The 22,374-nt window shown below is 33.0% G+C and overlaps 8 protein-coding genes and 1 non-coding gene across 9 annotated transcripts; 3 read left to right on the top strand and 6 right to left on the bottom strand.

Moving 5' to 3' along the window:
- Position 1: 1 nt before the first annotated feature.
- On the bottom strand, positions 2 to 493 carry NDAI0D00140 (pyridoxamine 5'-phosphate oxidase family protein; the record flags this gene model as incomplete). The annotated part of the gene is made up of 1 exon (XM_003669523.1): positions 2 to 493. One exon carries the CDS (start codon positions 491 to 493, stop codon positions 2 to 4), a length of 492 nt encoding a protein of 163 aa, XP_003669571.1.
- Positions 494 to 1,167: 674 nt separating this feature from the next.
- Positions 1,168 to 2,181, bottom strand: PDP3 (Pdp3p; the record flags this gene model as incomplete). Its single annotated transcript, XM_003669524.1, has 1 exon — positions 1,168 to 2,181. One exon carries the CDS (start codon positions 2,179 to 2,181, stop codon positions 1,168 to 1,170), a length of 1,014 nt encoding a protein of 337 aa, XP_003669572.1.
- Positions 2,182 to 3,017: 836 nt separating this feature from the next.
- NDAI0D00160 (uncharacterized protein) lies at positions 3,018 to 3,546 on the bottom strand (the record flags this gene model as incomplete). The annotated part of the gene is made up of 3 exons (XM_003669525.1): positions 3,018 to 3,126; positions 3,252 to 3,382; positions 3,529 to 3,546. The coding sequence occupies 3 exons, from the start codon at positions 3,544 to 3,546 to the stop codon at positions 3,018 to 3,020; spliced, it is 258 nt and encodes an 85-aa protein (XP_003669573.1).
- Positions 3,547 to 3,775: 229 nt separating this feature from the next.
- Positions 3,776 to 3,849, top strand: NDAI0Dtrna6I. The gene has a single exon. It is a non-coding gene; the product is annotated as a tRNA-Ile (tRNA).
- Positions 3,850 to 4,358: 509 nt separating this feature from the next.
- NUT2 (mediator complex subunit NUT2) lies at positions 4,359 to 4,856 on the bottom strand (the record flags this gene model as incomplete). The annotated part of the gene is made up of 1 exon (XM_003669526.1): positions 4,359 to 4,856. The coding sequence occupies one exon, from the start codon at positions 4,854 to 4,856 to the stop codon at positions 4,359 to 4,361; it is 498 nt and encodes a 165-aa protein (XP_003669574.1).
- Positions 4,857 to 5,438: 582 nt separating this feature from the next.
- NDAI0D00180 (Rho family protein) lies at positions 5,439 to 6,080 on the bottom strand (the record flags this gene model as incomplete). Its single annotated transcript, XM_003669527.1, has 1 exon — positions 5,439 to 6,080. The coding sequence occupies one exon, from the start codon at positions 6,078 to 6,080 to the stop codon at positions 5,439 to 5,441; it is 642 nt and encodes a 213-aa protein (XP_003669575.1).
- Positions 6,081 to 6,697: 617 nt separating this feature from the next.
- On the bottom strand, positions 6,698 to 14,596 carry FMP27 (Fmp27p; the record flags this gene model as incomplete). The annotated part of the gene is made up of 1 exon (XM_003669528.1): positions 6,698 to 14,596. The coding sequence occupies one exon, from the start codon at positions 14,594 to 14,596 to the stop codon at positions 6,698 to 6,700; it is 7,899 nt and encodes a 2,632-aa protein (XP_003669576.1).
- Positions 14,597 to 15,784: 1,188 nt separating this feature from the next.
- Positions 15,785 to 17,257, top strand: TIF3 (Tif3p; the record flags this gene model as incomplete). Its single annotated transcript, XM_003669529.1, has 1 exon — positions 15,785 to 17,257. One exon carries the CDS (start codon positions 15,785 to 15,787, stop codon positions 17,255 to 17,257), a length of 1,473 nt encoding a protein of 490 aa, XP_003669577.1.
- Positions 17,258 to 20,042: 2,785 nt separating this feature from the next.
- On the top strand, positions 20,043 to 22,304 carry SST2 (GTPase-activating protein SST2; the record flags this gene model as incomplete). Its single annotated transcript, XM_003669530.1, has 1 exon — positions 20,043 to 22,304. One exon carries the CDS (start codon positions 20,043 to 20,045, stop codon positions 22,302 to 22,304), a length of 2,262 nt encoding a protein of 753 aa, XP_003669578.1.
- Between the last annotated feature and the right edge of the window lie 70 nt (positions 22,305 to 22,374).

The following is a 22,374-nucleotide window of genomic DNA, read 5'->3' on the forward strand; positions in this document are numbered from 1 at the left end:
CCTAATATGAAATGTCAGCGTCTGGGTTTGCTGCCAATAGTAGTCTTCTATAAAAGAGTGACTCATTTGATTCTGGATCAAGCACTTCAGCGAATCCTTTGATTGTGGCACTCATTTGGTTTAATTCATCTTGATTTAAATCTTCCAATAAATTATTCAATCTATCCGAAGGGGGTTCCATTGAAGCCTGAAGGTTAGATATACTGGTCTTCCTTAGCGAGAGATTGTTTGCAGTTATCCAATCATGAAATAATAATGATATTCTTGGATTGTTAACTATATTTTCATATTTCTCGGTATCATCAAAAGTTGCTAATATAATATAATCTTTATCATCTATATTGGGACTATAATTTTTTTCTCTTGGGACATATATATAATTCATTAGTGATACTGATGGAATTCCGTCTATAGATGAAGTTGCCACATGAACGTACTTGGACGTTTTGATCAAATCTAAAAGTTGTTTAGGAAATCGGTCTTCAGTGGACATTGTTTATTTTGTGGGTGGGTGTGTAGATTTCAGCAAAGGTTCAATAAACTACGATTCTTTCTTCTATGTTTTCTTAAAACAATGTATATACGATTTTTCCTGCTTATCCATTTCAGTTTAGACAAAAGATAACCAATCGACAATAAGTTTGTGAATTAGAATTATTAAAGAGTGGTGTAACGACTTTATGCCTTGAAAGGCTTTATTTTACCTGGATAACGGTCCTTTTACTAATTATGTAAAAAACTTTAAATTGAAATTCTAATGAAGAATAAATTGATAAAATAGAAATCGAAATTCTGCGAACGTGCTAGATACAGTTATTCGAGTGTTGTTCGTAGTTTATGCTTTCATTTCCACGATTGAAAAAAGTTTAGACACACTAACGTTTGTTATTATTATATAATATAAATTACATGTAGTGTATATATTGGCTAATGATTTTTATTTACTACTTATTGTAATGTCTCTCCTTGTTCATGAATAATTGAAAGTAACATTTCGGCAAACAAAAATACCTCATATAATTGATTTTGAAATAGTTTCTGTTCTTGATTGCAGGGCTGGCGAAATATTTGTTTGATTTTTTCCTACCAGGAGGAATCAATTTCCTTTGATTTTGTTTCTTTGGCACTATATCCTTTTCCTTCATTCTCCTAGGTAATATATTTCTGTCAGCTTCTTGTGTTAGTGCTAATACCTACTTGTTTATCTACACCTGGTTTGCGTTGATCAGATTTCTCGTTGGCGTTCTTTTCCAATTTTATTTGTTGAATTAGGCTACTCCACTTGTTTAAGATATCTTTACAAATTGGATGGAACTCTTCCAAATCATCATTATTAACAATCACTTTTAATAACTTGTATATTTTACTATGTTTTAATGATTCGACATCAAAAAAAGGTGGATCGTTGTCCAAATTGTCATGCATTTTATTTAACAATTTATGAGACTCTTTAATTTCGTCTTGAGTGGGGGGAGTATCTCTCTGTATCAAATTCTTCTGAATCCTTCGACGGAACAAAAGACATATCTCTATTCTTCTTGATCTATCTAACTTAGTATGAACCTTATTAGATTTCTCAATATTATAATGATCATGTTTCTTTTTGTTTATAGAAGTAGTATCACCATCGATAATTGGTTCTGCTGAATCGGTATCGTCACTCTCATCGTCATCATCTTTATCATAGGCATGCGTAGATTTACGTCGTTTCGAACGTTGTGCAACAGCAGTTACTTTCAAATTTCTTCCATCACCTTTTTTGCCCAAAAATGGATCTTCGCCAGCGATTATTGAACCATTATTTGATTCTTCCACAGTTAAGTCATTTATTCTATTTTCATCAGTAAACCTAGACTTAATAAATCGTTTCAAATTTGAATATTTGGAAGCTTGCTTATACGCCTCAATTAAATCCTTCTGAGTAACGTTTTTGTAACCTTCCTTTAGGAACTGATTTATGATCGTTTTATTCAAGGGACGCAAACGATGAGGTTGTTCCCAATAATATGTTGGATCGTTAAAGAAACAAACAGCCACACAATTTAGTTTTCGTTTCTTATAAACGTCATTTCGGAGTAATCTTTGAGGAAATACAATGGCGGGCCAGGGTGGGAATGAACCAACTTTGCAAAGAACCAGGTCACCGGTTTTAAACTCAGTCGTGACAGTGCTACCGGTCATATGTCAATGATGATAGCTCTTATAATATGGTGTATTCGGTCGAGCAGAGCAGGGAGGTGTATACAATAAAAGTCTCAGATCGGGCAGTACAACTATTGTCACGGGCAAACAATCAGAAATAGTCGTAAGCAATACTCCTAGAAAGTGTACGGTGTGTAGAATATTTTATACGCAGAGAGTAAAGGGAACAATCTAACGACTTCTTTTGATATTTTTTTCTTATTTTGGATTGTCTTCCCTGCTGTTTGACTATGTTTGCAAATACGTTTTTGCTACTGTTTTTTTTTTTGCTAAACAATTTTTTGAATTTTGATGATTTGATTCGAAAGCTCAATTTGTGTCACGTGAAAATATCAATTTTGGAGTAATAGAGTCACTTTAGCCCTAATAAGTGTGACTAGGGCTCCCAACAACCATTTCATCCGTAAAATACTCCACGGATAGTTAAAGTCTTTTCATCCGTTGAACATGTACGGATAAAGTATCCTTTAAACACTTCATGGGTACTTTTTCTGCAACCACTTTCAAATAGGTTGAAGCTCTCTAATAGAACAATGACCTCTTATAATGGGACTAAGTTAAAGAAGTTGTAAAAGTAAATGTCGTTGAAAATCATTCTTAAAAAAACTACAATTAATATCTTACAGTATGGTATACGTAGTTATGATGAAATAATAGAAATTCTTCAATACTGTCATCTCACCAGAAGTATGGCACCTTTTTTTTTTCCTACGTAATGACGTAGCCCTAATTAGAATCCAAATAATATCCAAGTCTCTAAAATGATATATCTATCTCTTGTTAGCTCTTCCTTTGTAGTACTATCCATCCACTTTTCAATGAAGTTGGACAGATGGTTTTTTCCTACCAACATATAATTGGAATCCGCAAAATACAAAAAATATTAGATATACTAATGCAGCTAAGAAAACAGTATGTGCAACTCTGTTTCAAAAAAAGCAGAAAATTATAATTTGGGTCGAGCCAATGTTATAAATTGATGATCGGTTAGTATGTCATGATAATGTTGAGAATGAAAAGGGTTTTAATCTGAATGCAAATTAACATACGCTGGTCCATCTTCAGGATCATTTATGGAACCGACAAATGATTCGTGATTATTATTGAATAGATAAGCAATTACGGAAAGAATGACTACCCCGAATGCCGATAAAATAGTACAAAACCAAGCCTTTCCGGACTATTATCAATTATTTTTGTTTATTTTGAAAGGATCACAATCATGTAAAACAAATATGTTAGTAAAAGGAATGCTGAAAAGTGAAAGAGTAGAAACTTTCCCGGGTACCATCTCCCTTCCTAAATGATAGCTGCAATAACACATACAGAAACAATAGCCTTCATGTTAATATATTGATATTTGGTTGATTAATTTCCTATTGGTGAGACGAAGTATTCAGGAATCATCATCTTTCTAACCTTTAAAATGACTGCTTATGTAGTTAGTAATTGTAAATTTCACTTTTTGCAATTGCATATTTAATCAAGTTTGGTGCTGCAAGAGAAATGAAAACCACGAGTAGTTTTCTGCTTAGTTGATTAGACACTAATTTTTATAAAAATGTAAATTTCCGGTCTCTTGGCCCAGTTGGTTAAGGCACCGTGCTAATAACGCGGGGATCAGCGGTTCGATCCCGCTAGAGACCATTATTTTTTAATTTTTTTCTATTCTCCAGGTTCAAAAATCCAATCGAGTATTGATACTAAAATTGTGGTTTTATAAATTAAACATTTGTTTAATTTTTGTTTTAGCAAGTAGTATTGTCAATTATATATATTATTGTTGATTATAGTTATCTGTTTATTTTGAGTTTTTTGATGTTTGGTTTTTCGTTTTCTAAATAATCTTAAATTCGTATCCTAAAATTCCATACTTCTCCTTTTACATGAGGTATACGCTACATTCCGTTTAACGATGTGATAGGGGATATCTTTTCTTTCCGTCATGCAATTCTATATCCTAAATAACTATTATCATTTCAATGTAAAGGTATTTAAAACCAGATCTTTATCTGACGATGATAATGATAATCATCATGCTGTCCAATTAGGCGATAATATTATACCTGAACAATAATACTGTTACAGTAAAATATTTTAATTGTAATCGTTCAGTATCAAGTCGACAGTTTCTACTACTACTTGTTTAGTAATATTTATCGTTTTGCGTCTGTTCTTTGCAGTATATCTTTGACATTATTTTCCATATCTGGAAATTCTTCAGTAATCTTCTCCGCTAGAGAATCCCTTAACTGTTTCAAACTATTCATTTTGGCTCTTTGATATTGATTAGATCTTCTAATGGCTTCAACAAATTCTCTTGTATAAATATCAGGATTTCTACCATCTTCGATATATTGAAACACTTCAAATGGGATACTAATATTATTTAATTGAGAAGTTGGATCGTTACTTCTTTGATTCAATTTAGCTAATCGGTCAACATTTCTTTTCAAATTTGTTATCATTCCTTGAGTTCCTTCATCTGTTCCAGGGAAATCATATATCGATACACCTAATTCGATAAATGATTCAATAATAGATCCTACTTGTTGTTCTGTTGTTGCCAATTCTTCATGAAGTTTTTCCAAAGTTTCATTGTTGCTACTTTGATCATTCGGTTGACTTGTAGCATCAGTGTCAGTCGGCATCATTGCCTTAGAAAAGACTTCTTTTAAAGTTTCTTGTAGATAAGTAGGCTTGTCGGCTGTGCTTACTCTTTCCCAGCTGAAAAGGAGGAAATTATGATATGATAATCTCTTTTTCCTGCCTTGAGTGACAAAAAATATCCTTAAAGGGTTTATTCCTTCTTTTCTTTTCTAAAGAATCTTATCTGTGAAAGGACAGTAATGTTGAGTTAAGCTTCCCATGAAGTTGATTAACTATAATGAACAAATTTGAGAAAAGCCGCCCAGCATAAATACGTACATACATTTAAATCAAGCGAAGCTTTATCAGACGGATGATAATGGGTATTCCGACAGCTAATGAAGAGCATAGTTGTGTCAGATATGCTAGTTTCTTAGAGATTATTTTCCATAATACAATATATATTATTAAGGGACTATTTTATTTTGTATGAATCTCTCTACTGTGTGTCTGAAATACCTGCATATCCTCGATTTTTCAATGGCAAACAACATTTTAAAACCTAGTAAATTAATTATCTGTAGATAGTTTCTATCTATTTATATATTTATTTATCAGCATGACAGTACGTACATGGGAAAAAATGCCTATAATAATACACATTTTTTCTTTTTCTTATCACCATTGTTCTTCTTTTTATTTTTCTTTGATTTACCATTTGTCTTGGTTTTACCGGCAAGAGCAGCTTTAGTTGCAGCTTCAAAGACTTCTCTGACACCGAAACCTGTCTTTGCAGAACATTCATAATATCCAGCTGCACCAATTTGTTCAGCGACTTCTTGACCTTCTGCAGTAGTAACAGGTTGTTGACCTTCTGCTCTTAATGCTTCAATAACTTGTGGATCATTTCTTAAATCCACTTTACAACCAGCCAAGATGATTGGTACACCTTGACAGAAATGTAGTACTTCTGCTATCCATTTTTCTTGAACATTTTCTAAAGAATCAGGTATATCTACAGAGAAACAAATCAAAATAACATTAGAATCTGGATAAGATAGAGGTCTTAATCTATCATAATCTTCTTGTCCTGCTGTATCCCAAAGAGCTAATTCGACATGACGACCATCAATATCGACATCTGCAACATAATTTTCGAAAACTGTTGGGACATAAACTTCAGGGAATTGACCTTTGGAAAAGACTATTAATAGACATGTCTTCCCACAACTACCGTCACCGACAACAGTTAATTTACGTCTGATACTGGCAGTATTCTGTTGATTCATATTCTCCGCTTATATTGTTTTTGGTTACTTTGGATCGTCTTTATATGTTACGAGACAGTATCTTTTTTCTGTAACGATATCTGAAAGAATAATGAATTGATCAAATATAAAAAAAAATCAAAAGATGTATTAGTCAAAAAAAAATACAAGTAAACTAAAGAAGAGCAGGAAGAGATTGTATATAAACTTTAGATAGACATGATAAGAAAAGTTGACATATAAATTAAAAGACCTTAACATATATAATACATAATTATGCAAGTAATACTCAGCCTGCCTTCACCTTCAAAGTTCAAACTTTAACCTCTCGAGACGTGAAAACGATGTTTACTTTCGACCTCTTCGGGGTCACCCTCTCGCTTTCACGGTTGCCGATCACTTCACTTCTTTATTTCATTTTTTTCACTGACTGTTTTCGGGAAACGCGTAACGTTATTATTTTGTCCACATCTGGAGAGACTTCCAAAGGGGGGAAGTTTATGCACACTATACAAAACGTACAGTAGCGGGGCAAACAGTATGTACCGCTAAGTTCTTGACGTTTGTATTTAATTAATGTCACAAAACAGTATAAACCTATTGTACAAACGGGTGTCTAGTGTTCTATTAGCACAGCTTCAAAACGTATGCACGTCATCCTGTTCGACAACGCTCATTCTGTCATCTTTCACTAAGGCTCTAACGTCAGTATACGATTGATATCTTGATAACGGCTTCAGCGATGAGTTCGAATCAATATTACTACCACCAGTCGATTTTCGTCTTAGCTTACTCTTGATGAATTTCCCAGTATGTCTTAAAAATACTCTCACTAAAACTCTCTTCAATGCATTCAAAATATCAATAGTCCTTAATGTTTGGTTGGCAAATGATAAAGTTGGGAACGTAAACAAAAAGTCCGATACATTCGCAATCCTCCTTGTTCCTTTCCCTTTGTAACTAATGCATAATTTGAATTGATTCAATTGTAAAGCATGAATAATGATATAATCTGAAGATCTTTTAATCATTTCATTTAAATCTTCGTTAAGTCCATCAGAAATTTCAGATTCAGGATCAATGTCTTCATTAGAAAATAATTTGGACATAATTGCTTCATTTCCTTCATCCGTACTACTGAGAAAACTTTCTTTCAACAGTAGCCAATCTATTATTCTCTTTATAGTATGTTCTTCTATATTTATTTTTAAGCCTTCAAGTTCTGTTTCCACATTGTGTACCACTTTAATACCACCAATAGGTTGGTCCATTTCCCATTTAATAAATATCAATGGTTTCAAATCAGCAGCAGGTATATTACGTTTATGTTTCGCGAAATATGGTCCCAATAAATCGTGGTATATGACATCTCTCTCTAAATTAAAAATTTGCATCATTTTCACCGTCAATTGATTCCTGTTAAACCCATATGATGATTGACGTCTTTCTAAATGTAATTTAGCTATTGCAACATCTAAAAATGGTTTGCCAGAATCATGTAACATATGTATTAATACCTCTTTGATGTTGAAATCAAAAATTAGCGTCTTCTCCGATGTATCCTTCCATTTCGAACTCACATTTAAAATATTCATTAAATAATATAAGCTTAGTAAATGACTTTGTTTCTCATTATGAATATTTGACAGGTCAATTCTACTAACATCATCCAATAAGGCTCGTTTAAACAGTAATTCATTCTCTAATAATTCCAGTTTTTTATAATTATAAAATAATGAAATCACCAAATTCTTTGTTTTCACTATATTTTCTGTATCATATCCTATAATTAATTTATTAATCTGTTTTTGTAGTTCTTCCTTATCTGGTTCCACGTAGAGTAACAAATTAGTAATAATCTTGTACATGAAAAGATAATTTTTCGAGTTTGTTGATATATTTATTTTGGGTACATAAACAGTAATCTTGTCATCCATCATACCCTTCAACATACCATAAACATGGGAAAATTCATATGGTTTTTGATAATAAAAACAGGATGATAAATTCTTGATGATCGCCTCAGATTGTAATGGTGATGGTTCAAATCCCAATTCTAAACCAAGCCATGGCGGCCAGTCGGAACCTTTCTTTTGTCCATATGAATTTGTATCGAAATATAATGCGAAGCGATTCTTGAACACATCTTTATGAAATAAGAATGCATTAGCATTAGTAAAGAAAACACCAGTACGTTTCAAAAAACTATTGTTCATATTTATTGCCTCGTGGCCTGCTTCCTCGAATGCATGAACTTTTAACAGTATATTTGGGGTAGACACAATAATGCATGAATCCGGTTCTTCTTTGGTTAATAACTGAACTTGAGGTGTAATAAATTGAACATAATGATTTTCTTTTTTATTAAAATCGAAAGAGCATGATAATTCCGACAGACCTCTTTCGAACATTTCTAGTAATTCGGCTGTTAAAACAGACTGGTCGTTCGTATCTTCAAATTGGAAATGAGATTTAATCCGTGAAGCAGAAGTGTTATCGTCAAGAGGAGAATTTGGTTTGCCCTCAGATGAAATTCTTTCTTTTATAATATTTTCAAATATCTCTAATGAATGCTGAGCTGATAGGATGTTGAAATCCTTGGACAGAGAAAAATAATACCAAAATTTGAATACAACATCCCTTACAGATTCATTCCATTGCAAAAGCATGCCAAAAATAAAATAACGGTTTTCAAATGCTTCATTACACATTTTCGAATCATGTAACAATTGTAACGCAGAATATTTTAGCTTCCCAGAAGAAGTTAATACCCTACCAGTCTTGGGACAGACAGAATTAAAGTCAACCAGCAATGTTTGAACATCTTTTATAGTCGATCTTGTATCCCTTACCAATTTTTCTAATTTTTTTTTCTTTTCAGGATCTTCTACAACATTAAGTTCTTGAGTTGTTTTCATTTCGAACGCCTTAAGAACGTCTAATCTCTTTTGAAATACTTCAGGATGTATCTCAACAGGAGATCCAAGTATGCAATTATGTGATACTTTATTTTCAAATGGTTTTATAGGTTTATAATCCTTCGCATCTACTTGATATTTATCACCATAGCTTGCTCGTTTCTTATACATAAACCCCGGTGCATATAACATTGGATTTATCTCAATAACTGGGAAGTAATTGTTAACATCTACAAAAAATGCTTCTTGGAAATCCATAATATCTAACCACCTCATGTCGTTATCAAAGATGTGGTATTCAGCATCTTCCTTTTCTTCGATATAATTTAGTTTTCGAAACATACCATGAAGTGTTCGAACGTCTATGTTATTAACAATAATATCTGCTTCTAAAAATTTCAACTTTTTAACTCTCTTTGTAACATCCAGCATTTCTTGATATTCCGTAACTAATTCTTTTCTCTGGTGAAGATCCATTTTGAAATGTGACGCTTTCGCCTTTAAACCTGCAAACTCAACAGAGTCACTATAATTCTTTTTGAGAATATTAGAAACTTCAATGTCGTGACAAGAATGAGCAACGAAGAAAGGGGACACGTCGGCACTGTAAGATATTGTGTACAAATGTTCTCCAAACTTTGGACTAACACTTTGAGAGCCAAAAAGTGTGCCTCTTCTAGATGGGAAATTGCCTGAGAATGACTTCCACCACTTGAAAAACGTAGTAAGCCCGTTTGGACTTAATTGCATTGCATTGTAAGAAGAAATGTTATTGGAAATTAAAGTAAAGGACATATGTATGAAATCGCTTCTGAACCCTGCATAAGAATCATGTGTATGAAGGTTATTCACATAAATTGGGTTTGTCAAGTTAATGTCATAATGTTTTTTCGAATCGAAAGTTCTTTCGTTAGTCTTATTCAGCAATCTTTCTAATACAATGCCCATACTTAGAGTAGTACCACCAGTCAGTTTAATTCCTGTTTTTTCAATATAATTCTTATTCATAATATCTACAGCTGCACTTTCGTTCTTCATTTTCACTAGGTCTATAAGGTAATAATAAGACGTATAAGTTGTCAAGTTCGTATCTTCCTGATTAGGGATGAAGACACTGTTTCTGCTGGGCCTACACCATACCAATAGGGGTTTAGCAAAGTGGTTAGGGATACTAAAATATAATTCATCTGCGGAACATGATAGAAAATTTTTCATGGGATCTGCATCCTCATTGCACGTCAATTTAACATTTTTACCAAAGCCAATTATGAAACCAGCCGATTTGCCATTGAGCTTGTATGGGCTTCTATCAGATTTCATACCCAGTTCAAACCTTCCATTATTCTTCCAAGAGATCGTGACACTTGCATGGAAAATATATCTCAGTTTATCCCAAAGACCCATTTTAGGAGATGGATCAAGAGGGGGTTTGGAGAAATTATCAAAGCATTGCATAGCTTGTTGAATAGCTGGCTGATAGGAGTTACCAATTTGAACTGTCGTACTATCTTTGGAATTTATATCCAGTTTCAAAGAAGTATACAGTTTGATGCTGGTTACAGTTCTAGGAACATATAATGAATAATATGTGTCTGTATTTTCAAGTGCAATTGAAGGAACCAATGGAACAAATAGAGTTCTTAAGGCATTGTCTTTATGAGATAACTTTTCAGTTACAATGAAATCACCATATAGCCTGATTGCTGACTTTTCTTTCGTTTGGGAAGCGTCTAGAGGAGGTATATAAACGAATGGCAATGGGTAATCCCTTAAGTGCCATCGTATCTCACCAAATTTTGCGTCTATATACATCGGAATCATAATGGAGTATTCAGTATCCTTTGGAACGCCATTACCGGTATTATGGATAAAATCAACAACACCTTCTGTGCCACAGGACGGCTTATAAAGATCAATATTGATTTGATCAATAATTAATGTCATTAAGAAAGGATTTGTTGTAAAAGCTATAACTTTTCTGTTGATATCCAAAGGAAGCTTACTGTAATCGATATTGCCCCATAAAAACTGGAAATTCTTTCTAAATTCTTCACGTTCCTTACGTTTATATTCTTGAATTCTTTTAATCCATGAGTCGGAGATATGCTCTTGTAGATTTCTATAAGCCCTATGAATATCTTCTGTTAGCATTTCTTCCAAAGTTAATTCTTTATCATTTATTGGGAATGGGGTAGGCATCATTGACTTATTTTGATTGAGTGACTTGGACGAACAATTTGCTTTTTCTAATATCTTGTAGACTTCGTCAATTGATACATCAGGTTTCCTTCCAATCACTTTGTTCAAAACCGAGGTATTGAATTCTTCTAATTTGGTAAGTCTTGCTCTCTGTTCTTGTAAACCAATTTGAAATACCATATTCAGTTTAGCCTCTATTGGATCATCAGCCACTGAAAATACACAGCGATTGGACTTTAAAGTTATTTTGGGTAATGTTGGAGTAGGAACCTCTTTTGGGAAAATTATTAGATCATTCTTGGATGTTCTTAATGAATAAAGTAGTTGTTTTAATGATTTTACAACAGTTGTTATATTATCGATTAGCCTGTACATCGCAAATTTGTGTGGAATAGAAAAATGCCATGATTCATTTTCCAATAACACAGCAGGTTCTAAATTCTCAAAATTGTCAAAATCTGCTGATACTTGTTCCAGCAGTTGATGGATATTCGCTGATATTGAATATTTTGAAATTGATACAAACCTGCTCCATATATTAGGAGCCGATGGTAATTCTACTAACATTCTAATATGTTCCCCATTCACAAATATATCTGACATATTTTTTATGGTGATGAAACTTGCAATTACTTCAAGTTTTGTCTTCAAACCATTTGGAAGTATTATTATTTCGGTTATAAAATTCGATGATAATGTCATTTCAACTAAAGTTTTCAACTCTGACCAATCTATATTCCTGAAACAAGATTTTTTTTTACTATTACCAATTGCTATTAAATACTTCTTTGCCCATGATGATCTTCTTCTGGTTGTTATTTCCTGTCCAAAAATTTGATGTAAAGTATGTACACCAGACACCATTAAGAAAATATTCATTAACGAAACTACAGATTTTAATTTTTGGTTTTCAATTTGAACGGCTATTTTCTTGGGTTCATCGGGAGAGAAGAACTCTGTTTCCGGGAATATTTTTAATGAAAAGACAGAAACTTTATTTACCACTCTATGTGTTAACTCATCGGTGACTTCTGCTGTTTCTGCTATTATAGAGGATGACATGGTGTTGATCAAGACATTAATATTCCAAAGATGTTCAACTTCGGTTGCATCACTTGTTGAAATATCGTCTAATCCCTCTTCAGCAAATTTCTTGAATCCATCCGTAGACCCACTTCTCACCATATCTGCGTTAGAAGAAGTGATCTTATTATGCCATTGTGTCTTATCACCGAATAATGAAATTTGAATACGATCGATTGTAAAGCAAAATTTACGCAATTTCCCATCCACAAGATCATGTGAACTTTGAGACTCCATAGAAGAAAAGACTTCTGGGGGCATGAACACAGATCTTGAACCTAGCATAATTTTGATATTTCTAATGTTTACCTTGAAATAATCAAAATTTGCTGGTAACGAAGTAAATAGGAATTCACTTGGTAATAATTTTTTCTCCCCTATATTTTCTTTGGCTATTAAGGAACATTGGTTCTCTGACGTTTCGATATTAGATGCAAATGACATATAAAGTTCTTTGAAATAATTTTCTTCCACGTTTAACATCTGACAATCTAATCTTCTTACAATTTTATTTAATGTCACCATGGTAGGCAATTCTGAAAGGTCAACCTCGATGGAATCAATATCTCCGTTTAATGTAAAAATGGATTCTGGTAACATTTTGAACTGGTTTTTAAAAGATATACTTTCTATTTTCAAAATAGTAATTTTATATGTAGAATCTTTGATTAAATGTTGTAATTTCATATCTAATAACTCCAAGCTTGATTTGGACTCATAGGAGATATGTTTCTTTTTTCTCGTAATCTTCAAGAGTATGTTCCTTTGTCTGGTATGAAAAATAAGGGCGGAGAATTTGAAAATAAATAAGTTCAAGTTTTCCCCATCATTAATAGCAATTTTGGGATCTTCTAAAATGCATCTCGTATTAAATATTGGTAAAAATTTCTTGAACACAGCCTGCAAAATTTGTTTCCTCCTTTTAATGATACAATTTTCTGTACGATTTGTGACTTTCATAGGATCGGTAAACGTCTGTTCAAAAACTTTGATATTATCTAAGAAAGATTTAAGAAATGAAAGACTTTTAATGTCTACATCAATTGTTGGTGATGCAATATTTGCCTTTATATTACAAATGGGTCTATTTATTGGAAGACCGTCAACTGTTTTAAAAATTTCAAATTTTTGGGACAAAAGGTTACTTTCACCAAATATAGAAATGTTTGGTACCTCAGCAATTTTCAGAAGCTCCCTTGTTTTATTTTCTTTGTCACTTTTATTCAAACAAAGGTTTAGCCTTGAGAATGCTAAGCTTATTTTGTATGGAATATCGTCTTCTTGAAAAATCAATTTAAAGCCAGGCATTTCATTTCTAAATCGGGAAACATTGAAAGTAAAATTTGAGGCACAAATATGATAGCTTAAAAACTGGTTAATTTTGGATAATTTAGGTTGTGATGTGATTGGGAAATCAGCAAATGAAATTTTATCAATGGAAATATTGAGCTCAGTACATGGTGCAATATACGTTCTTATTTGGTTTTGAACAATATACTGAAGTTTAGACACCGCTTTTTCTATTTCTAATTCCGTTAAAGGTGACTCCTTTTTCGTTTGCTCTTTCAAACCTTCAATATTATTATTATTACTCTTATTACTCGAATCTGTATTTAATTTAGATTTTGAAACGGTGATGTTTTTGAATTTCTTTATTGCAGACATTGATAAACTGATATTGCCTAATTTTATATCAAGAACTGAATTGGAGAAAGGTAGCTCGATATGATCTTTCTTAAGGTTAATCATTTCGTTTTCGAATTGGAGAGTGGTCTTCAAAGTAATAAAACCATCATTACAAAGGACTTTATCGAGCCAGTATATATTTCTGGCATAAAAATCGAAAGAGATACCGTTTACTTGAGAATCTGCTGCTATAATAAATCCAAAACGCTCTATTTTAATTGCAGATCCCTTAATTTCACAATTTTCTAAATTGACATGGAACTTATCCAAGGAGTTACTTATCATAACATAATATTTTTTTAACCAAGTTGGTAATGTAATCGGTGTATAAACCTCATGCTTTGATTTATTATGGTTTTCCTTTAGTTTGATTGCAGTTTTCTCAAGGATTCCCTCATCAACTGCACTGTTACTTATCTCCTTATTTATGGTCAGTCCCTCTATAATAATTTCCCTTTTTAAAAGCAAAAGTTGAATGGAGTTAATGGAGAATTTACCTTTATATGAAACGTTTATAAACTTGCAACTAAACGGATTTACTAATTGGATATCAATACCAGTCATATATCGTATTATGAACCGTATTATTGTAGAAACAGCGATTGTAATAAGGAACCATTTTTGAAGGAATATATCTTTTATGAGATTCATTAGATGATGCTCGTTAATATAATATTTGTTTATGGATTATCTTTATATTTATTTTATGACTAAACACTATGGTTATGATGCAGTGGATATTAGTTATTAGTGTAGTATATGCAGTAAAATTTTGTTGGCCACTTATTCTTTGTAAAAAAGTTTAGGGTGGAATAAAATGGAAGATATGTGTCGTATCGATGGATATATTACTAAAAATTACTTTGAACTGTTATAAGATTCTAGTTATTAATCAAACAGTCTCTTCAAATCTTGTATGAACGTAATAAACTTCTTATTAGAATGTGATGTTCATTATATTCCACCGGGCAAATTAGAAGATTCTCTGCCAAAGATTTTCAAATTTTAAGGGAGTTTATGTAGTTGAATGCCACTCGTGCGCATATACTATCCGTGAAGCCGCTTGCGAGTCAAATAGATGCTGCTAGGTGGTTTGTCACTTTAGTGTTATTAGTATTGAATAACATCTTGTAATAGTTGATAAATGACTTGCCAAGTTCCATTTATAATTGCATTGTTGAATTACCATATACCTGTAGAGAATTAATAGGTTCTGTTTTTAGTTATTTCCCAATATTTTTTTTGATAGAATGTAAATCAACCATTAATTTGCTCTTCCATATTGAATTATAAACAAAAAATGAACATACCACATTTTACTTGAAAAGAAAACCAATCATCAGATAAATAATTCGAATAGTTTATAACAACTCTAAGTATATTAGCTGTTACCATCAGTGGCAAATAGAGGGATAAGCCAGTTTCTACAGGTACAGGCTAAGTTCTGGTGACAAAGGAAGATAATAAAATATATAAAATAGATAAAATAGCCGCCGAACTCTTCCCTTTCTTGTAACTTATTACCCGGAGGCCACAGAATGTAAAAACAAGAAAACGCGAAGGGAATTTCGCCATTTCGGAAAATTGAACTGAACTCTTTTTTTCTGGTGAAAAACTCTGGTTGTCTTGAAAAATTTTCCCATTCAGTACATCATCACTGTCCTTTGAGATTGGCATTACACTTAGCGTTACAATCCATATAGTCTGGTATTTATTTATTTATTCATTTATTTATTTTATAGGTAGTTGTTGTTTAAGCTTGCTGTTTTGAACTTTTACATATACTAACGAATAGAATTTCAACAACAGAAAGAATTTCATACATACATATATACAAATATGGCTCCTCCAAAGAACGCAAAGAAAACAGTCAAGTTAGATTTGAATTCCTTCTTAAATGATGATACTTTCGGTTCCTCTTGGGCTGAAGAAGATGTCGATTTAAACAAGATTTCCATCCCAATTGAAAATGTTCCAGCTAACACTGTCCCACTAGAAGAAATTGCCAGAAAGCAAAATACCGGTACCATGGGTGGTATGGGTATGGGTATGGGTATGGGAATGGGTGGTGGTAGAGGTGGATCCAGATTGGATCCTGCCCTTGCTGGCCCTGGGTCTTCAAGAAGAGATTTCTCTCAACGTGAAGAATACCCTGTCCCAGAACATCCTCCATTTAGAGCTATCATTAATAATATTCCATGGGATATTTCTCCAGAAGGTGTTAAAGCTTGGGTTGAAGATGGGTTAAACAAACCAGAAGCTGTGGAAGAAATCGATTTGCCAAAAAGTATTAAGGATCCAACTCGTTTAAAGGGGTTAGCTTTCATCACTTTGAAAGAACGTAATGATTTAGTTAAGGCTTTGACTTTCAATGGTACTAAATTAAATGAACGTACCGTTTATGTCTCCGTCGCAGCTCCAAGAAGAGATGGCTATAGATCAGGTGGTGCTGATTTCGACTGGGGTTCTGCAAGAGGTTCTGCTTTCCAAGCTTCCAATGGTCCTGGACAAGATGCCGATTTGAACTGGGATTCCGCAAGAGGTTCTAACTACAGAGCACCAAGAGAAGAACCAAACTTAGATTGGGATTCTGCAAGAGGTTCTAATTTTAGACAACAAAGATCTTCAAGAGAACCAAGAGAACCAAGAGAAGAAGTTAACTTAGATTGGGACTCTGCTAGAGGTTCAAACTTCAGACAACAACAACCAAGAGAACCAAGAGAAGAAGTTAATTTAGACTGGGATTCTGCTAGAGGTTCCAACTTTAGACAACAACAACCAAGAGAACCAAGAGAACCAAGAGAAGAAGTTAATTTAGATTGGGACTCCGCTAGAGGTTCCAACTTTAGACAACAACAAAGGCCTCCAAGAGGACCAAGAGAAACAAGGGAAGAAGTTAATCTAGATTGGGACTCTGCTAGAGGTTCAAACTTCAGAGCGCAAAGACCTCCAAGAGAACCAAGAGAACCAAGAGAGCCACGTAAACAAGAGCCAGAACTAAATTGGGGTGACGCAAGAGGGGCCAACTTTGGTAAGAAACCAACTACAACAACTACATCCACTAAGGAAAAAGCCTCTAAATCGAGTATTAAAGCCAACAAGCCGGTCGAAGAACCCGTGAAGATCCAAAAATCTGCCTTCGACGTTCTTCGTACAGATGATGACGATGAAGACGACGAAGAAGAAGAAGAAGCAGCAGAAAATAGCACTGAACCAAAAGTTGAAAACAAAGAAGTTGATACTTTAGCAACCGAAACAGCTAAACTTGCTGTGGATGATGATAACGAATGGGAAGTTGTTGGTAAGAAATAAAACCATTAACAAATAAGGACGTTTCTTTTTTTGGAGAGAATATTATAAACTTTAACTATACCTTTGTTTTTTGACCTTCAAATCAACTATTGAAAAAAATAAAAAAAGGCATACAGAAAAAGCAATAAAAGAACAGAAATATTACCGATAATGTGCTGAACAAATAAGATCCCAATTAAACTCTGTAAAATAATACTAATAAATATATCATAACGTTTGTATAGAATAACACTATATATGTAGCTTTTTGTAACGTTAGATTTCTCAATTCCATACATACATATACTCCCTTTACTGATTCTACTTAATTATAATAGGATATTGGAAACAACCTCTGTTTAAAAAGTATTCAACATGGTATCTTATGGCATTCAATGGTACTGAGGTCAGTGTATACACTAACTTTTCAGAGTCTAGAGAACGATAGCGGTCGTTTCCTGCCGGTTGATTTTGTTTATGTTGCCTTAGAAACTTTTATATAACGTTATGTAGGCAAAGTCTCGTAAAATCTCGAAGAATGGAAATAAGAGAAAACAAAACTATTGTATTATTTGACGGATATATTAGATGCACCAGTAATGATGGCATTTTATTAGCTCATTAAAAGTATAGCGTCTATTATAATCAATGAACGAAATTGTGTGTCTAATCAAACAAAATGAGTCATTGTGAGGCTGTTTTAGAGCAAATCGATCAAGAATTTAGTGCAATTCGTAAATCAATGAAAAGCGTCCATCCCAGTCGAATTATTAAAGAATTACACAAGCTTGATAAGTCTAAGGAGAGCCTCAACGTACCTACCATTCCAGTAACTGGTAAATCCTCTATCATCAGGGGAAGAAAGTCAATCATAAAAGAGGAAGTAATTGAAAATGAATCTAGTAACTCATCGGTACATCATTCGTTATTGGTCTTACAACAACCTGCAAGAAATACAAATACACAACCTATCTGATCTTGCGAACCTGTTTCTCCAATAAGTTGATATCCAAGTCAGGACAACCTTGACCTTATACGAAATGTCGTTGAAAGAGATAAATATACAAATACTTTAAACAATTGGTACTACCGCTCGTAAAGAAATTCTCAAATAGGAGAGATCAAAGAGGAAGGTTATTATCAACAGCATGAATTGTTCCAATTTCAGGAATACTTTAAAACGTCTATGACGGAAACTGGACAGAAAACAATTCGATTAGTTGCTGCGGATATACAAGATGTCTTGGATATAATCCGAAAGCAAATTAAGGTAACGACTAGAGCGATGGAAGTTGATCAAATGATCTTTGTGATTAAAAATATATCGGACAAGGAGTGCCTAAAATATATTATTACGAGTTTTAAAGAACAGTGGCATACACTGAATATTCCAATCAGCATCCCTACATTTTCCATACAATCTCTACAAGATAGGCAAGATATTTCTGAAGTCTTTCTTATGTATAAATTTATTGGAAAAAAGACTCTTCATTTAACTTTGGTATTTGCGGAATTTTGGAGGTAATATTACCAAAATATCATCAATCATTGAAATTTTAGCTGATTCACATATCCAATCAACATTGTTATGTATAACCACAGATGATTGTATACTGGGTGGATTTCCAGCACACCTAAAGAATAGTTTCAATTCACAATGTATATATATGGATGAACCGTTTGTACGATATACAAACGATATTAGGAAACTATTAACAATTCGATTAAAGTTCGTAGAATTTGCATCCTTATGTCAATTTTTGGAATACTGAAATATTGGGCGGTTTACTGAATGATCAATCAAGCTTATCGAATTTGGTTACAATATCGTACAAAATAAAAGGCTACGGTCTCATTTCAAAGAAATGTTGTTATTTTTAGCAGACAATGTGACTTCTTATGCTAAATTTTGGAACATGATCGACCCTGATTCTTTGAAAAAGATTCCTATCCATCACTTTCGAGTCTCGATCTTTGTTACAGAATACTGATCCACGTCAAAAGAAGGTGCTAAAACAGTATATGCCTGACAACTAAAGGTATATATGAAAAGAGAGGATTACATGTTGCAGTGTCCTATCATGCCACACTATTTACCTGACAGCGTAGAATATTTGTCGGTAAAGTATGTATAATAGTTCTCAAAACACAAAATACAATCAGAGCGATATCAGCAACCTCTACGACACAAGACTTCCGTGAATATGATACCGTATTCGTATTGCTAACTCATATCGTAGTTCAATCCTCTTATTGTAGTTGTATATATTCAATGTTTGGTGTTCTGTTTTAGGCAATAAGATTTTAACCGCCCACAAAATTTGAAGCGGTTACCCGGTAATTTGGATGGCTTACCCTTGTGGCCCTATATTTATAGCCCTTACCTCTTTTTTTTTGGCCCTTTCCCATTTGAGGTGAAAAATCTAGAATTCAATAAAGGTATCAAAATCGTTGATGTTTCATATCTGTGACAAGAAACGGATTTAACATCTCTGATGCAAGCATGTCAGTTCAAATCAGCGAATTTTACCACGAATCATCTCTATTGCCACCAATCATCTATATTGGTCACTATGAAACATACCCGTCTAATGAGTTCAGTTGAGTAAACTGCTTATTATGTACGATAATCCTTTCGCTATTCTATTTTTAATCTTCACTTATAAGAAACATGCGGGTCCTTTGTTATTGTTTTTTTCCTAAATATAAGGTAACCATCAGCTTAGGAGCACCATTATCAATATTATCTTTTCTCATAAAAATCAACCAGGTATAAAATTACATATAACATACCCAATAAAATAGCATGTCTGCGAAAGATCTCTTAACAACATTACATGAATTGGCATCGAAAAGCTTCAATAGAACTCCAAATGGGCTGATATTTACCAATGATTTGAAAACAGTTTATTCTCTGTTATTAATATGCCTGGATCTAAAGGAGGAAAACCCACTAGAATCAAAATCACTTCTGAACGCCTTTAATTCTAACCATAATAAGGATTTTTCATTTACCTTCTCAATCAATGAAGCAATTGAAGTAATGAAAGATTTGAGATTGAACGTGGATATGAACGCTACATGTATTAAAGTTTCATATTCAATCAAACCAACATTGGCTTTCCATCTTTTAAAAGTGTTTATGTCTGCAAACTTACTACATACCCCCGCCGATAGAACACGTACAGAACCTAAGGAAAAAGTCTTACTTCAACCCACTCCAAAGGGTGTGGCTATATTACAAAAATATGTAAGAGATATTGGATTGAAAAAACTTCCAGAGATAATATTTTCATCTTTTAATTCCCTTGATTTGTTTACTTTTGAGAGAAGTTCCATGACTGATTCAATAATCCATAGTGATTATCTTATTCATATCCTTTTCATAAGGGTGATGGGTCCTCATGCAAACGTTTGGTCTCCATCTAATATAAGTGACCCATTACCATCATTATCAACATTGCTCGAATATAGTAATGACTCGTTTACGTTTGAAAATATGGATTATTCTCATTTCTCCAATGGGTTTGGTAGTATATCAGGGCATTTCAATGATGGTTCACATAATTATAATAATAATAATAATAATGCTACTACTCATAATATCGATTTCGAGTCATGGCTAGATCAAATTCCTGATGAAGATTTACATGATGAGAGTAGAAAATCTCCATTTGCCCATCGATTTTTCACAAATCCGGATTCTGATTCTCATATTCAATATTATGTCTCAGATAAAGGTGTCCGTTTATTTAAATCAAAATTATTTGGGAAAAATAAGACAATCATCGATTATTGTTTTACTACGAAGGCAATATGGCAATGGTTAATGGATTGTACAGATATAATGTATCCAAAGGAAGCTGTTTCAGTCGCAGCATTATTTTTGAAAATGGGGTTTATTGTACCAATACTATTACCACCTTCTAAAAATTCCAAGAAAAAATTTCATATTAGTAGGTCGTCATTTTACACCTTAACCAAATTAGGATGGGATATTATTCAATGGAATACCGAAATTGGTATCAAACAATCAATTAATAATTTTTCTAACCTTAAGATTCAAACTCCCACACAAACGCATGTTGACATTGGATTCACGTATACAGGAAATTTAGTGGTTCCGGATGAAAAGAAACAGTTAAAACAAAACATAGATGCCAGACCTAAATCAGTAGATTTCACATTTAATGGAAAACATCAATGTAATAATTTGGATGATATATTGAGAGACCCAGGTATGAGATATTTGTTCAGAAGACATTTAGAAAAGGAACTCTGTGTAGAAAATTTGGATGCATTAATCGATATTAAAAAATTCTCCAAAAAAATGACTCTATTAAAGAAATTATTGGATGCCAAACATAACAAAGAAAGTAACAACAAAAATAAAAGTAAAGTGAAAAGTAAAAGTTTTGAAGATAATATCTTATCGACTATTGACTCAGCTTTGATGAAACAAGCTAACGAATGTTTAGAAATGGCATACCATATATCTTCATCATACATTATGGTTGGTTCACCATACCAAGTTAATATTGATCATAACTTACGTGAATCAGTAACTAAAATTATGTTGAGTCCACAATCACCATTATCAAAAAGTTTCTCCGTAAATTTCCATTCTAATTTTGATTCACATGACGAGATATTATTGTCTACCAATAATGTGACGCCAAAGTTTTCCGAGTTATCACTGAAACTAACTAAGCCAGAGCCTGCATTAAAGATAGACTCTTTAACGAGTTTAAGCCCGACTTGTATGTCTCCGAGGCAATTTAAACCTGCTCCATTATCATTACCTCCACTGAGTAAGGATCAATATGTTTCTTTAGATCCTTTCAAAAATGATACAAGTGATGAAGATGATAAAAATTTATCTTGTTTTTATGATGATGATCCACTAGGAATAACGTTAAAGGCATTGAAGAAATTGTATCCATTATTTGAAAAAGTTAGTAGGCAAATGTATCATTTGATGAAAATTGATTCATTACAGAAATTCATGAATTCGGATGTTTACCAAGAGGCTACCTTATTAATTGAGAAACAAGATAAAACTATGTGAATTTGAGGATTATATATATCTTTATACATACTTTAAACAAATTAAAATGATAAACTTAATTCTAGGGTTA

This window comes from Naumovozyma dairenensis, chromosome 4, assembly GCF_000227115.2.
Source record: "Naumovozyma dairenensis CBS 421 chromosome 4, complete genome".
Taxonomy (NCBI): Eukaryota; Fungi; Ascomycota; class Saccharomycetes; order Saccharomycetales; family Saccharomycetaceae; genus Naumovozyma; species Naumovozyma dairenensis.